The 16,941-nt window shown below is 43.5% G+C and overlaps 2 protein-coding genes across 3 annotated transcripts in view; one reads left to right on the plus strand and one right to left on the minus strand.

The window, feature by feature from the left end:
• The window catches only part of LOC118806546 (zinc finger C3H1 domain-containing protein), a 42,558-nt gene extending 27,520 nt beyond the window's left edge, over positions 1–15,038 (minus strand). For both annotated transcript variants that reach the window (XM_036567980.1, XM_036567979.1), the window contains exons 1-10: positions 14,585–15,038; positions 12,299–12,546; positions 10,813–11,020; positions 10,580–10,662; positions 9,664–10,009; positions 9,255–9,469; positions 6,491–6,614; positions 2,851–2,945; positions 1,658–1,852; positions 138–296 (exon numbers count right to left, since the gene is read on the minus strand). In XM_036567980.1, the coding sequence (XP_036423873.1) occupies positions 138–296; positions 1,658–1,852; positions 2,851–2,945; positions 6,491–6,614; positions 9,255–9,469; positions 9,664–10,009; positions 10,580–10,662; positions 10,813–11,020; positions 12,299–12,546; positions 14,585–14,909 (1,998 nt within the window). In that variant the 5' untranslated portion in view covers positions 14,910–15,038. The remainder of the gene's footprint in view (positions 1–137; positions 297–1,657; positions 1,853–2,850; positions 2,946–6,490; positions 6,615–9,254; positions 9,470–9,663; positions 10,010–10,579; positions 10,663–10,812; positions 11,021–12,298; positions 12,547–14,584) is intronic.
• A 432-nt stretch (positions 15,039–15,470) lies between these two features.
• Positions 15,471–16,941, plus strand: part of LOC118806547 (ras-related protein Rab-21-like) — a 7,251-nt gene continuing 5,780 nt past the window's right edge. The window contains exon 1 of the mRNA XM_036567981.1: positions 15,471–15,822. Coding sequence (XP_036423874.1) covers positions 15,691–15,822 — 132 coding nt within the window. The 5' untranslated portion in view covers positions 15,471–15,690. The remainder of the gene's footprint in view (positions 15,823–16,941) is intronic.

The following is a 16,941-nucleotide window of genomic DNA, read 5'->3' on the forward strand; positions in this document are numbered from 1 at the left end:
AACATATTGATTATGTGGTTTCTGACACCGTGATCTATAAACATGGACTAAACTACAGTTTTAAGCCGCTGTTCATCTTTTAAAGGTTCCTGTGTTGAACTGTTACAGTGAGCGTTAGAGCTGCTACAGAGACGCACCACCAGAGGGGGTCGGGGGGGTTGGTGTCCGCGGGTGAATTTGCTGGGGCGTGTCTGGGAGCCACTGGTGATAATGATGGAGGAGGCGGAGCTCCACGCTGTGGGCAGAGACAAGGGCCTGGCAGCTGGAGACGGAGGACCACTGTTACTGGAAGCGTCCTGCAGAGGGGCGAATAAATAAATGTAAATAAATAAATAAAACAATCAACAATCAGCACAACCAGAAACAACACAAGACCAACTCTAACCCATTGTTTGACCAAAAATGGTAGGTGAGAGATAAGAGATTTCAGATAAGACAGAACAAAATGCAGAGCATTAATACAAAATAACAGATTAAATGAGATTATAATCAAGTTCCAAAATTTATCAATTTACAAGTAATCTGAAAGGTAATGAAAATGAAAATAGCGATTAAAATGCTGTTCGTTCAAAGCAGATCAACAGTGAAAACACTGGCTGTGTGGAACTACTTCACAGCTTCTACGAGGAACACTGGACACCAGATTTATAAACAACGAGTGAAGAATAACTAAAAATAAAGGAATTCATTGTGTTGGATGCTCAACTGGTCTCTGATGTAAAGGACGCTGGATTTCATGGCTCATTCTTTGATCGTTTCAGTACATTTTTTATCTTACGTAAACTCTTTATAATTAAAGCAGGGCCGACTCTACCTAACAAGCAACATAAAGAGCTGCTTAGGGTCCCATGGCCACCAGGGGGCCCTCTAACAACGTTTAAGTAATTACTCCAAGTAAACATTTAGTTGTCCAATAAGACGCTGGAACGCGGGGGAACGTAACCAGTCAGTCAATCATTTCTCAAAAAAGAGAAAACAAGCAGAAACAGTTAAAAGAATAAGGTGTGTGTTTCAGGAACGTTGAGCACTGTAGAAAACTTAAATACATAAATGTGTGGATTCCGACTGGTCTTCATACACACAACTATTCAGCTAAACTTCTCATATTAAACACAATTAGACTGAATTTAAATCAATATGCAGATTTCAGTCAAACAGATAAAACATCAAATATGTTACAAATACTGACAAATAAAAAATCATATCTTGAGGGCGCAGAGGAAATATTATTCTCTCTGTTTGTCTTTTTAAAATGTTTAAAAATTGTGTTTAAAAAAAAAGCTGTAGGTGTTGGTGGGAGTGCCTATGCCAATGGGACCCCCCAAAGACACCCTGCTTAGAGACCCCTAATTGCTGGGGCCGTCCTGATCTGAAGAGTTTTATTCTAAAATGCTGTATAAACGATGTAACGGATTCAGACGTTAAGGGTTTTGAAATACCAGCTGTATATAATGTGACTCATATTTGCTTCTCTAATGAAGCTGATATTAACTATAATACAGAACTCGCAGCGCATAGTAAGAAAATTAAACGTGTTCTGAAGTGAAACTTTTAATTTACAGCTTCTTTAGTTTTCGGATAGTTGCAGTGTTTCCTGAATCTCTGACTCGGTCAGCAATGTTAATCTCTCTGTGTGTCAGAGCTCAGAGTTCAGCACCTCCGCTCTGACGGCGCGCTTGTTGGCGAGGGATTTGAGCAGCTCCTCTCTCAACATCATCTCCTCCTCCTCCTCCTCATCAGCGAACGGAGGCTTCGGGGGGCGCTCCAGCTCATCTGGTGGGGGCATCGGTGGGGGAGGAGGGGGTGGGGCCGAGCGAACAACCAGGGGGTCCACACAATACTGAGAGACATCCTGAGAGAGAGAGAGAGAGAGAGAGAGAGAGAGAGAGAGAATGATGTATGTAAATGGGCTCTGTTCTGATTGGTGAACCTGCACTGTCTATCACTCTAAAAGCAGAGCTGGAATGTGGAACAAACTGTTAAAGTAGAATTACACAGTTAAGATGTAAACAGAGTGGTTCAGAGTGGTTTGGTGTGAAACGCTCTGTTCTAGATAAACTTACCGAGTCAGAACTGTTCACAGTGGTGGTGATAGGAACCAGACGTCCACCTCTAAAAGCTCCCTCACAGAAAGTTCCTACATGAAATGGTTATGAATTCACTGCCTGATGACTGAGACACTGTTTTATGATAGTTTAGAGAGCTTAAACTCCATTCATGGTGGAGGGATACATGCAGGGCGCTGTGAGGCAAAATAGTCCCCAAAGAAAACTTATTATTTCAGATTTTCCACTATTTTTCATCATCAACATTCCATATAAACTCAGAAGACTCGTGTAGGTTCACTGGTGGTTCTGGATAGTAAATAAAATGTCTATATCTGTGTTGTAGTCATGGCGACCCCTGGTTCCTATCACCACCACTGTAAAGACCTCTGAACCATTTCACACCAAACCACTCTGAACCTCTCTGATTACCTCACACTGAATTTTGGAGGAATTTTAAAATTGGGTGGAGTTCCATTTTAATCATTTTCCAACACTCTAATCTCAACCCAAAACAAACTTGCTGTGTAGCTCCGTCAAAATGATGACATCATCGCCTGTTCAAAATTATTGGAACTAATCAAACAACTAGTCAACTACAGTTATTTTAGCTGAACACAATCACTTCCCACAGTTCCACAGTCCAGCGTTCAGGTCAGATCAGAACCTGAGCTGGGTGTGTTTTAATCAGAGGCAAATACATGAAAATAAACAAGAACATTTTGGAAACTGGGTGGAGTTCCCCTTCAAGCCAGGACTCTGAATGTGTGGATCTGGATGAGCAGGTTTTAAAGGTGAAGTGTACCTGTGTGACAGGTGAGGAGTCTGAGGGGAACGGTATCATCTGAACCAGGAACTGCGACCCGATCGCTCCAAACGGGTCGTGTGCTGGAGAGGCGGCTGCAGAGACAGTGTTACACCACGGTTCAGCAAACAGAGCACAAGTCACACTCAGCATTGATTATCAGGAGTTCCAGACGCTCAGAAACTGAAATACTGACACACTGCAGAGCAGAACTGCCCAAATAATCACCTGACAGATTTACTTTGGCTTCTCTGAGCCTTTTCACAAACACCTGAGCTTCTGGAGTGAAACCTTCTGCTCCAAACAACCACAGAGCTGATATTAAAACATCACTAACATGCACTTTTAAAAAGAGGGTTCTTCAAAAAGGGTTCTATACTAAACGCAACGGCTCTAATCAGAACCAGGGATTCTATATACACTGCATGCTTAAATGGTTCCTTGTTTGGTGAAATGGTTCTCCAGATTGAAGGAGAATGTTTTGTATATGGTTCTATATAGCACAAAAAGGGTTCTGCTATCGTACACAAGCATGACATAGTAACAACAGCGGAACTCGTTTTGGTGCTGATCAATAACAAAACTCTAAAATTTGTATGCAGCCATTTTACAATCAGATCTAACTGCATGCAGCGTTAATGAATAAGGCCGAATGTCTCTCTGGAAGAGAGAATATATTTCTCTGTTGTATTTCGAGGGTTCAGAATAATACATTTTTCCAATGGTGGAGTCAGATGATCAATAGGGGATTTAGATGATCAATAACGTGTAGAAGCGGCTCAGACTCTGTCTGTGTGCATTAGCCCTGTTTACTGCACTTACAGCTCGCTAACAAACATGTGACATTCATGTTTAAAAAGAAGGCAGAACTTTTCTATTTACCTATTTATCTATATTTATCTATCCATACATCTACACACACACACACACACACACACACACACACATACATATATATATATATATGCAGTGGCAAGAAGAAGTATGTGAACCCTTTGGAATTTTATGGTTTTCTGCATTAATTTGTCATAAATGTGATCTGATCCTCATCCAAGTCAAGCGTATTGACAAATATAATGTGCCTAAAATAATAACACAAAAAAAATTGTGATCGTTCATTGAGAACAACCATAAAGACCTCACAGTGCTGGTGGGTACAGTATGTGAACCCTTGAGTTAATGATCTCAGAAAAGCTAATTGGAGTCAGGTGTTAGCGAACCTGGAGTCTTGTTGAGAAAATGAGTTTGGAGGTTTGACTAGAGCCACTCTGACCGATAAAAACTCAAACGTTCTGAGTTTGCTCTGCACAAGAAGGACACGCGTCTGTGAGCCATGCCTCGCCAAAGAGAGCGTTCAGAGGATCTACGATCAAAAACTGCTGATTTACATGAAGCTGGAAAGGGTTACAAAGTGATTTCAAAGACTTTAGAAATTCACCAGTCTACAGTCAAACCATCTACAGATATAGACAATTTGGCACTGTGGCTACTCTGCCAAGAAGTGGGCGCCCAGTCAAAATGACCCCAAGAGCACAACGGAGACTCATCAATGAGGTAAAGAAACAACCCCGAGTGACGGCCAAAGATTTGAAGGAGTCATTGGTGCAGGCTGACGTCTGTGTTCATCAGTCTACAGTCCGTAAAGCCTTGAACAAGCAGGGTGTTTATGGCAGGACACCACGAAGGAAGCCACTGCCCTCTAAAAAGAACACTGCTGTCTGAAGTTTGCCAAAGAGCTCACTGACACTCCACAACGGTGCTGGCAAACTGTTCTGTGGACAGAGAAACTGAGACTGAACTATTTGGAAAGAGCACGCAGCGCTGCATCTGGCGTAAAAAAGGCACTGCACATCACCAGGAAAATATCATCCCAACCGTAAAGTACGGTGGAGGGAGCCTCATGATTTGGACCTGCTTTGCTGCATCGGGCCGGGCCAGCTTCCAATCATTGAGGGGAAGATGAATTCCCAAGTGTATCAAAAACCTCTACAGGATAATGTGAGTGTGTCCGTACGTCAGCTGGGACTCTGTAGAGGTTGGGTGATGCAACAGGACAATGACCCAAAACACTGGAGCGAGTCCACAACAGAACGGCTTCTGAAAAACAAAACCCGCCTTTCGGAGTGTCAGAGCCCAGATCTCAACCCTGTAGAAACGCTATGGATTGACTTGAAGAGAGACGTACACGAGGCGTCCAGGAACACGACGGAGCTAAAGCAGTTCTGCCAGGAAGAACGGGCTAAAACTCCTCCTGAACGACGTGCAGGTCTGACCCACAGCTACAGGAAGCGCCTGGTTGAGGTTACTGCTGCCAAGGGGGGGGTCAACCAGCTATTTATTGCTCAATTTCCTTCGGGATCAATAAAGTATCTATCTATCTATCCATCTATCCATCTTTCCATCGATCCATTAATTTCAAGGGTTCACTTACTTTTTCCACTACCACTTTAAATGTTGAATGACTGTGTGCAACAAAGACCTGCAAGATCATATTTTTTTTTTGTGTTATTATTTTAGGCACATTATATTTGTCAATACACGACTTGATGAGGATCATTAATTAAATTAATGCAGAAAACCATAAAATTCCAAAAGGTTCACATACTTTTTCTTGCCACTGTATATCTATCTATCTATCTATCTATCTATCTATGTATGTTCATATATCTGCATATATATATATATATATATATATATATATATATATATATATATATATATACACACACACACACACAGTTTGTCTTTAGCTCTGGTAGCTAGGCTAGCTAGCTGCTGGCTGCAGATGCTAAACTATAAGCAGTTTAGCAACATCAGGTTATTATGAGGCGCTAATGCTAATGTTAGCGCGCTAGTGACGTTAATAACCTGTATAACGTTCTCCTCTAAAATCTCACGACGTTTCTTAAACCAGCGATTCAAACAACACCCTAATTTCGCTGCTGTCGCTCAGGAAGGCCTGACGAGACGCGGCTGTGAGCTTTTTATCGGATTTTTCTGCCGTGTTGTTGGAGAAACAGCTAACGCTAGCTGATAAATGAGCTGCTGATGTTAGCTGCTCGAGCCTTTAGCTCCTGTAGCCTAGCATTACACGCAGATCAGTTAGCTACTGTTAAATTCTGACCACACCTTAAAAATGCTCTGCTTTCTTTTTAGGACATGAACATCACAAGAAAACGCTGAAAAAGCTGCTTCACGTTTCACAGCAGTGAACAAGCCACAATTAGCACAGCTAGCTTAGTTGGGTACAGACGAATCGATTAAATCCACACTGCACATAGAAGTTCTGCTTTCTTTTTTCTTTAAAGATGATTTTAAGCAGAAGCTGATCATGTTAGCGCAGTTAGCAGAGCGACTGAACACACAGCATCCTCATTCAGTTCAGTGACCAGGCTGAACCCACCTTCTCCACTATCTGTCAATCAGAAAGCCCAAACACTAAAACCTGCTGCTGTAATTTAGTGATTAATAACTGATAATCGTGTCTGATCTCGCTCTGCAGCAGCTGCTCGACCAGCAGTGAGAACTGAAAAACTGCGAGGGTAACTTTTAGCAGGAGCTCCTTCAGTTTGACAGATTTTACTTCAAAAAAATCAAATCAATCAAAAATCAGTCTTTAGGTTCTGTGATCATTAACTACCTGGGGAATTAGTTTCGCTGTCCGTATCCATGGCAACCTCATCGTAGTTATCATACTGGTACAGGTTTCCTGAGGTGTCCACTCCCTGCTTCAGCAGAGGTTTCCTGTGGTCAGTGTCTGCAGACTAACAAACAAACAAACAAACAAAAACAAACAAACATGCTGTCATAAACAGCACTAACACTCGTCAACATGTGCTGCCAGCCTCAACTACAGTAACGTGTTTACAGTGACGTGTTCAACTACAGTGACGTGTTCAACTACAGTGACGTGTTCAACTACAGTAACGTGTTTGCAGTAACATGTTCAACTACAGTGACGTGTTCAACTACAGTGACGTGTTCAACTACAGTGACGTGTTCAACTACAGTGACGTGTTTAACTACAGTAACGTGTTTACAGTAACGTGTTCAACTACAGTGACGTGTTCAACTACAGTGACGTGTTCAACTACAGTGACGTGTTTGTCAGAGTGACTTACAATTTAATGTTACAGGAAAGGGAATGTAGTGAAGTTTTGCCCAAAAACTGTGCCCAGCGTAGCGCAGCGCTCTGGCCTGGACGCTGAATCAAAGCGCACAGCAGTGACTGGCTCTGCTTCTACAGTAGAAACAACTATAAACCAAATTTTCAGCACTGATTCTGGCTTAATATTTCATTTTGAGGTCTGAATTAGTCCGATACACCGTAAGATTCAATAACAGAAATATTGATTTCGATATTGATTTGATGTTGATTTTCTAAAAGGGTCAGTTTTATTACTGTCACAGCAACAGATCTGTGTCGCTCCTGAAAACTGTTTTTGGTGCAGAAACAACAAACACAGGCAGATTTTACACGGCAGTCCAGGATCTGCTGCTCTTCAGTCTCTCTCCTCTAATGATACAGCACAAATTTATTAAATAGCTTCTGTGTGTCTGATTACGTCATATAATGAGATTTGACATCCCGGCTCACTTTAACAGTGCAGTCATCAGCCGCGTCAGATACGGAGACCTGAAGCAGATCATCGCACGGAAAACGGACATAAACACGATGTCTGCGTCAGTCCACATTCAAATACTGGGCAGGTTGGTTTTTGGGTGTTTTAGAGTGGCTACAGGGTGTTTTGTGTGTTTTGCCTGCTTTCAGGGTGACATATGGGTTTTTTAGGGTTGTTTGTGGGTTTTTTAGGGTGGTTTGTGGGTTTTTTAGGGTGGTTTGTGGGTTTTTTAGGGTGGTTTGTGGGTATTTCAGGGTGTTTCAGGGTGTTTTTGGGTCGTTTGTGGAAGTTCGGATGTCTGCACTCCCAAATGTTTTTATCAGACCACATTCAAATAGAGTTTTAAAAAGCCTCAGTGAACTAAAGCTGTGTTTTCGTGTGAAACGGAGGTTAAAACACTGAACACATGAACTGGTCTGTGTGTTCGAGCACAAGCACCCCTTATAACTGTGGAGTTTAGCTGAGCAGATCAGACCAACAGATCCAAACTGCAGCTCAACCTCAGCCACGGCAGCTGATTCTCTCTGCAGTCACGGTTCTGCCGATGTATGCAGTGTGTAAATCCCCCCTGGTATTCGGGGGTCCCGTGTCTGTCTGCTAACTCTCTCTCCATAGCGGCGCTGATGCATCAGTGTCAGTAAATGTTTGTTTTATCAGCTGTTCTTATGTAGAGTCTCTGTTCTAGTGCGGTTCTGCGCTCTTCCTCACAGTAACTGAGATCTTCCTCGTCTCCTCTTCTGTAGAGTCTCTGTTCTAGTGCGGTTCTGCGCTCTTCCTCACAGTAACTGAGATCTTCCTCGTCTCCTCTTCTGTCTTCAGTGTGAGAAATGAGGAACAGTCACTCTTCACTCCAAACTCTTGGGAAACTGGGCGAGTTTTCAGATTTACAGATCTGCTGCAGCTCATTGTAAAGTTTTTCAGAGGAATCCGGGCAGAGTTACAGTTTCTAGGCTATGAAGGACCAACTGGGTGAACCGGTCTGCTACAGCGCCACCCTGAGGCAGAGCAGTGCTGCAGCTCTAGTTAGTTAAGAACACCAGAGACAGAAGCTGATTGTGGGAGAAGCAGAGAAACAATGAGATTCACTCAGTCTGTGTTTGAGCGTCTATGTTTCACTAACATAACGCCATAATGGGTTTATTTTCAGACCCCCAGAATTTTGATTCTGAGACACTCAGTGGGTCCAGGAGGTTAATTAGAAGGTCCTGGACTTAACAGTTTGAAATGTTTCCGCACCTTGGATGTAGTGTTCATGCTCGTTCATACTGGTGCCTGACAGTTGCGCTGCCAGCTGAGTTCGGTTCGACACATCACACAACATCCAAGGTGCGGAAACATGGGGGTCCTGCGGACAACTAATCAACATTATTGATAACGTCTTTTTGGAGCAGGCATGTCAAACTAAGAACCTTCCGGACTGAAGTGCTGTGGAGATCAGTGTTTACCCTCATCTAAGGCTCTGAGTTCAGCTCATGAAGGCCTAATTAGCTGATGAACTGAATGAGGTGTGTTTACTGAAGTCTGCGGTGATTCGGCCGCGCGGACTGGAGCCTGACGCGTTTTGGACGATGTTAAAGTGTTTTTATAGTTTTCAATTTTTTGGTTTGTGTCACTGTCTGTTCCAATCACGGTGTGTAAACGCACAAATGTCATCAAAGCTACTAATTGATAAGGTGATTAGTTGTCAACTATTTATGATCAACGTCATCAATAATGTTGATTAGCTGTTGCAGCCCCAGTCCTGATTTCTCAGATTTCAGCTGTAGGAAACATCACTCTCACCTTGCTGCGTGCGCGGTGCTGTCTGCCGCCCACCAGCTTCATGAATCTGTTGTACTGCTCGTCCTGATTGGACAGATCTCTGATTCGCCGGATCTCGTCCTCCCTCTTCCTCCTCTCCTCCTCTTCCTCGTACTTCTGCCTCTGCTCCTCCTGCTGCCGCTGTAGCTTCCACGTCCGCAGCTGCTGCTTCCTCCACGCCTGCTTAGCTGCCGGACCTAAACTCCACACAAACGCAGCCCATTACATCCCATAATATGACAATTACATTAATGACGCTGGAAATCAACATCAATCAGCATTAATAAACATTATTAAAGTGACAGTTCAGCAAAAACCTGTACTTCACAGCATTTCTCTTCCTGTAAACGTATCAGCCTGGATGGTCTCTGATCACTGCAGTGTTCGTTACCTGGGCTGACAGTCTTTTTAGCATTGTGCCCTTTAGGTGCAGGTTTGACCCTCTCCATGCCCACTCTGCCCGCTGGTTTTCCCTTGTCCTGTCCTCTGACCCCCGCCCCTGCCCGGCCCCTCCCTGCGGAGGCAGACCTGGTGGTGACCCGGAGCCTTTCGGAGGCGGGGCTGGTCCGGTCCGGCGGCGTTTTTGTCCGGTTCAGTTTCTCTTTACTCTCCTTCATCACCTGCTGCTCCTTCTGCTGCCAGCGCCGGCTGGCGGACTGCAGAGCCAACAGACGCAGCTGCAGCTCGGACAGCTCGTCGTCCTCGTCCTTCCCCTTCCCCTTCCCCTTCACCTTCACCTGAACACACACACACACACACACACGCGCGCACACACACACACACACACACCACCGCATCACTGTATTAGTGGGGACTCCAAATGACAGTATCACTACAGCTGTTTGTGGGTTTTATGGAGCGGCTTGTTGTTTTGGTTTGGGTGGTTTGCTGTGGGCAGCTCATGGTGCTCCAGGCTGGTTTGTAGGCGTTACAGGGTGTTTGTAAGTGGTTTGTAGGTGTACCAGTGAATTTTAGGCCAGTGTTTTTTATTTTTGTTTTAAAGTGGTTTTACAGGTGTTTTGGGGGTGATTTGGCGTGTTTGGGGCAGTTGTATGTCAGTTTTTGGGTGTTGTAGAGTGGCTGCAGGGTGAGTTTTGTGCGTTTTGCCTATGGGTGGTTCATAGATGTTTTGGGGTGATTTAGGGTAGTTTGTAGGTGTTTTAGGGTGGCTTATAGGATATTTTGTGTGTTTCAGGGAGTTGTACAGTGGTTTGTGGGTATTTTAGGGTGTTTCAGGGTGTTTTTGGGTGGCTTGTGAATGTTTATGGGTTCATGGGTTGCGGGAGGTTCAGGACTGTCTAATGTACCTTGGCTGGAGTTCCAGCTGAATCTTTGCTCAGCAGTGAGATGTTCAAGTCTGACTCCGACCCCTCCTCGTCCTCCACAGCGTCTAAAAACACAAAAAAGACAAAAACGTAAGCAGACAGAGATGAACTCTTCATACAAACAGTGTGTGTAGTGTGGGGTAGCAGTGGTGAATCTATTCCCTACAGGCCGTGTGCAGCGAGTTCGCTCTGGAGTTCTGTCGTTCATACTGTACCGTTCTGCGTTGTTGACTCATTCGGACTTTTCTCCTCCTCCTTTTTCTCGGGCTCTTTATTCTCAGACTCGATCGCGGTTTTGGGTTTGAGCGCGTCCCGTTCGGCCGGCGTTAGCAGCTTCTGTCTGAGGGGTCGGATGTTGAAGGCCTGAAAGACTTTCTTCTCCTCTCTCTCTGAACCCGACGCGTCTTCTGCAGAAACCTCAGTCTGCGGGAGGACAATATAAAGGAAAAAAAGGAAAAAAGACAAGATAAATGAGGACACTTTCACCACACATGACCAACAGCAGACTGAAAACAGACCCTAAAAACCTCTGTGATGAGTTACGTTAGAGATGGAGATTGGACTGACGTGGGCTGATACTCATATCTGATCTTTGTCATGTTCACGCCTGCTGTCTGTGGAAATCGGGGCTAAAGGGTGTTTCACACCCAGTTCTGCTTTAAATGAACCAAACTCAGTTCTGTTAAAGTGAACCAGCTGCAGACGACCTCAGTGCTTCCTGTGTTCTCAATGTAAGTGAACTTTAAAGAGGTTTTCTTTCGGTCCTCTTCTGCATTGATCAGATCTCAGATCAGAAGTGGGCTTCGCTCTGTTAAACTAGCCTTTCAGGTGACGAGAGGAACCACACGCTTAAAAAAGATGGTTCTTCAAGGGTTCTTTAGTAATGAAAATGGATCTACATAGAACCATGGACACTCAAAGAAGCCTTTCCATGATTAAAGGGTTCTTAGCATGGTGAAATGTTCTTCAGAATGATAGAGAATGTGCTGTAGATGGTTCTATACAGCACCAAAAAGGTTTTTTCTATTGTTACAAGCTTGACATCATCAACAGAAGAACCCTTTTCTAAAAGGTGCTATATAGAACCATACATTAATCTAACAAACCATTTCATGATGCAAAGAACTATTTAAGCATGCAAAGGGTTCTTTGAGTGTTCATGTGTCTATATAGCACCATTTTCTTGACTAAAGAACCCTCGAAGAACCATCTTTAGGAGTGTAATCTACATACTGCGTGTATACGATGTGTAGTATATACTGCGTATTGTCCAGAAAGACAAAAGAACTGGTATAAATAAAGTAATAAAATGTGATGATGTCATAACAACACGTCGCCCAATCAGCTCCTGTGTTACTACAGAGTTACCGTTGTTGTTTCCAGGCTGTATTTGGTGTAAATCTGTCTTTACTGTGATCCATGCAGGTGTTCGGTGTGCTAGTCATGGCACATGGGTGTCTGCTTGCTTTTGATTGGTCTAAACCATCTACAGGCAGTTCACCAGTTCTGTGTTATTGGGTTAAACACGCCTCATAAAAATGTGAAGACAGAACTGTTAACAAAATGAAGCATTCTTGAAAACTGCGCTGAGATCACAACTTCGATATAAAAACGATTAAAACCATCTTTAGCCATCACCACTCAGAGAAGAGTACCGTAACAAAATTTAACACAATAAAAATCAGGCATCGTGTCGCTCACCGCTCCCTCAGGCTGGGCGCCCTCTGTGCCCGCCGGCGGCGGTGTGCCCGCTCCAGCCTCCTCCTCCCTCTGTGGAGAGTCCTCGCTGGGCTTCAGGGCCTTCTTCTCCTCATTACGAATGGACTCCAGCTCAAGCTGGATCTGCTTGTACTTCAGCAGCAGGTCCTCGAAGCTCTCGTCCACTCCGTTCTCCGCTTTGCTGACCGTGTAGGCCGGTTTCCTCCCCATCGGCCGGCCGCCCTGCTTCTCTGGAGCTCCGAGTTAAGGCCTCGTCAGAGCTCACGGACTGTGCCTACATCATCACCGCCCCTCAGAACCTCGGCAGGAGAGGCCAACAGATACAGGTGACCTCAACTAAACTGTCACTGAGGTGGAACCTTCAGGGTAGAGCTGGGCAATCTGACGATACTCAGTGTTATTGTGATTGATTAGATCATGTTATATATCACGTAGTGGACGTCGTCAGTACTTCAACACTTCCTGACTGCATGTGTGACTATAAAGAGAGCATCATTAGTCCTGTTTAACAGTATCGGGCAGATCAGTGAGTGAAACGTTAAATAAAAATCATTGCATTCGTAGCGTTTACAGTATTTTTATGTGGTGCCAACTTCGGCTATACGACACCAGAAAAAAATGTGTATTATGATAAATCGTGTATCATGAAAACTTCTTAAAGTATTGTGATGTTACACTTTCGCCGTATCGCCCAGCTCTATCTCAGCACCTCCATTTACGGAGCACATTTCACTACAATTATGAATTTAAACAACTCCTCACCTGATCAGGTTGTTCTATTTTGACACATTAAGCTACAAAACGCTATAAATACACGCCTCTCCTGTGTAAATGTGACTGCAGCGAACCTTTAAACCTCATTTAAGATACGTAATCGGACATTAAGACCACTGTTGTATGTTTGAGGGTATATTTACATTGTTTGTACTGTCATAAACAAAACGGTCTCTGTGAGAACCCTTTATTCTGATTCTGATAAACAAAGGTTCTCCAGTAGAACAGTTTTAGCTCCTGCTGCGCCGCCGTCTAACAAAATGAACCCCAAACCTCACGACCTCCACAATTTAGAAGCTCCTAACAATAAAGGCTCGGCCACTGAGTGCGGGGTACCCAAAAATAAGCTCCGCCCACTTCACTCTGATAGGCTGCCTAGTTTTGATCACTAACAGGGGTTTCAGTGAGATGATAAATGAGACGCTCAGCTACTCACAGTTACTCAGTGCTGTGCTGAGATCAGCTCAGACGACACAAACACTCCAAAACTACCTGCGATAAAACTGTGTTACATAAACTTCCATCAGTAAGAACATTTTTCCTTCCCCATAATTCTATACAATAAGTGCAGGTGTGTACATATATGTATATATATATATGTGTGTGTGTGTGTGTGTGTATATTATATATAGATATATACACACACACACATATATATGAATATATCAAATTTTTTTCTTGATCAGGCTAACTACACAATCACGCCAGGTGACGTCTCTGGGGAAGATGCTGGAGCTCTCTGAGCTCCAGATGGTCAAAACTAGAAGCTTCCGCTGGTTTCCGCTCTCCTCTGTGAGCTGGAATCCCCCCGATCGCTCTCCGCTCACACCTGAGGAGACAGAGCTTCATCCCTCACCTACAGACAGCAGGCCTGAGCTTAACCTGAACTTCCTTATAAACTCACAACAGCTCAGAGCTGCAGAAACGCGATGAATCATAAAACCATCTGTGACTAATGACCCAGTAAACACTGCGACAGAGAGAGAGAGAGAGAGAGACAGGGAGAGACAGACAGAGAGGGAGAGAGACAGACAGACAGACAGACAGAGAGAGACAGACAGAGAGACAGACAGAGAGACAGACAGACAGAGACGACGTTTTAGTTTTTAACATATTTACAGGCCACTTTATTAGAAACACCCACCTCACACTAAGTGGCCACTTTTTTTTTAGAAACACCTATCTTGTGTTTACACTACGCGGCCACTTTATTAGAAACACCCTGCGCTTCCAGTTGAAATACTGCATTGTGTGTGATTATTAAATCCCATATTTCATTCGAGTGTTAAATAAACCCAACCAACACACTAAAATCACACTTTTCACCGCGTTTTATATGATATTCCCTCTAAATCTCTCCTGCAGGGAGTGTTTCCGATAAAGTGGCCAGTCGTTCAGCAGATCAATCACAGGAATATACAGGACTAAACGCTCATTAACCGGCTCGGGGTTAACCGGACCGCGCAGACAGCCGGGCCGTTATTTTCAGGATACTCCGGTTGGGAGAGTCTCTCCGGCTGTGCTGGATCAGCTCCGCGGGGTTGTAGCGGCCCGGATGCGGCCTGCCAGCCCCTCGGTTCCCCCTGCCTCCTCCGCGGTACCGCAGCCGGCCCAGCGCTCCGTGACTGCGCTCCCAGAAGCTGGATCTTGGGCTCGGTTCCCCGGTCGGTCCCGGAGCCCGGAGACCCGGCCGGAAGTGCGCTGTGCTCGAGCGGACCTGAGGCCTGCGCTGCGTCTCCTGCGGCTCATCGTCGCAGATCTCCCCGTCCTCCAGCTCGCCCTCCTCCCGCGGAGACGCGGAGCCCGGCCCCGCCGCCATGCGAAGCCCGAACGCTGGGGTTTAATACGCAGTGTTAACGCGGAGATTACCGGACCGAACCGGAGCTCCTCCGACCCGCAGCCGAAACACCGACCAAGGCTAACTCACTCACTCGGTGACTCTCGCGAGACTTCCTGTTCCCGTGCGTCTCATTGGAATTCTCCGTTCCACCTTAAATGATGCAGCAGTTACATTCTGGCGCTGCAGACATTTAAGGTGGAACGGAGAATTACAAAAAAGCTGGAGAATGATTTACTCAAATTATTAATTTTTAATAATAATAAACGGTTATATTCTACACTTTAACTTCATTCAATAATTTTAATCTAATTTATTTAATAAAAAACATTTTTATTGATGTTACAAATAATTAAATCTTTTAAACCGAGTCAGACTGAGACGTTAGTGCCAAGGATTCCTAAAGGGATAAAAGCACAGATTAATCAGCACCTGTCAGAAACCGGTACCATAAATTATCCTCATTTTTATATCGAGGTTTTACATTTTTATTTATATTTTTAATTTATTTTAGGGCTTTTATCCCGTTGTTTACCGCGCTGACTCGCTCTCTCACCGCCCCCTGCCGGACGCAGAGGGAAGCGCGAGGAAGCGGCGGCGGAGTTTGTGCAGAAACGGAGAAGTTAAAGTGAGATTTTGGGGAAGCTCGCGCGGGTCCGATTCTTCAGCCTCACAGTCGGAGTCACTTTCACCGCCAGCAGGACAGAGCTGGGCAGACAAAGAGCGCGGAGCTCCGGTTTCGGCCTCAGCGCTGAACTTCGACATGGCGTCCGCGGGACGCAGATCCTTCAGCTTTAAGGTGGTCATGCTGGGTGAGGGCTGTGTGGGCAAAACATCGGTCATCCTGAGATACTGCGAGAACAAGTTCTACAGTAAACACATCACAACCCTGCAGGTGAGGGAGGACAGCAGGCCGGCTCACTGTATACACCTTTATTTATACACCTTTATTTATATACCTTTATTTATACACCTTTTATTTATATACCTTTATTTATACACTTATAATATTTATATACTATCAGCTCTATTTATACACCTTTATTTATATACCTTTATTTATACAGTTTTATTTATATACCTTTATTTATACAGTTTTATTTATATACCTTAATTTATACACCTTTATTTATATACCTTTATTTATACACTTATAATATTTATATACTATCAGCTCTATTTATACACCTTTATTTATATACCTTTATTTATACAGCTTTATTTATATACCTTAATTTATACACCTTTATTTATATACCTTTATTTATACACTTATAATATTTATATACTATCAGCTCTATTTATACACCTTTATTTATATACCTTTATTTATACACCTTTATTTATATACCTTTATTTATACAGCTTTATTTATATACCTTAATTTATACACCTTTATTTATATACCTTTATTTATATACCTTTATTTATACACCTTTATTTATAGACCTTTATTTATACACCTTTATTTATACACCTTTATTTATATACCTCCATTTATACACCCTTATTAATACAGCTCTATTTATATGCCTTTATTTATACAGCTTTATTTATATACCTTTATTTATACACCTTTATTTATATACCTCTATTTATACATTATTATGCTGCTATACATCTGTACATCGTTATATGCTATTATATTTGTTTATATTTCATGTTATTATATATTTATAATGTATTTTACTTTATTACCCACCTTTATTATACATCGTCATCTCTTCCTCTAGTAGTTGTGCAGCACTGACACTGTCACTGTACCTCACAGTGAGACAGTGTAACGGTGCTGATTTGGAGATCCAGTAGATCCTTCACTGCAGTAACGATGCAGCCTTTAGTTTACGCTGCTGTTGTTAAAGGGGAACTCCATAAACTTTTAAAAATTGTCTGCGTAGTTAAACAGTTAAGATGTAATCAGAGCCGTTCAGAGTGGTTTGGTGTGAAACGCTCTGTTCTAGATAAACTTACCGAGTCAGAACTGTTCACAGTGGTGGTGATAGGAACCAGACGT

The sequence above is a fragment of the Colossoma macropomum genome, unplaced genomic scaffold (genome assembly GCF_904425465.1).
Source record: "Colossoma macropomum unplaced genomic scaffold, Colossoma_macropomum, whole genome shotgun sequence".
NCBI lineage: Eukaryota > Metazoa > Chordata > Actinopteri > Characiformes > Serrasalmidae > Colossoma > Colossoma macropomum.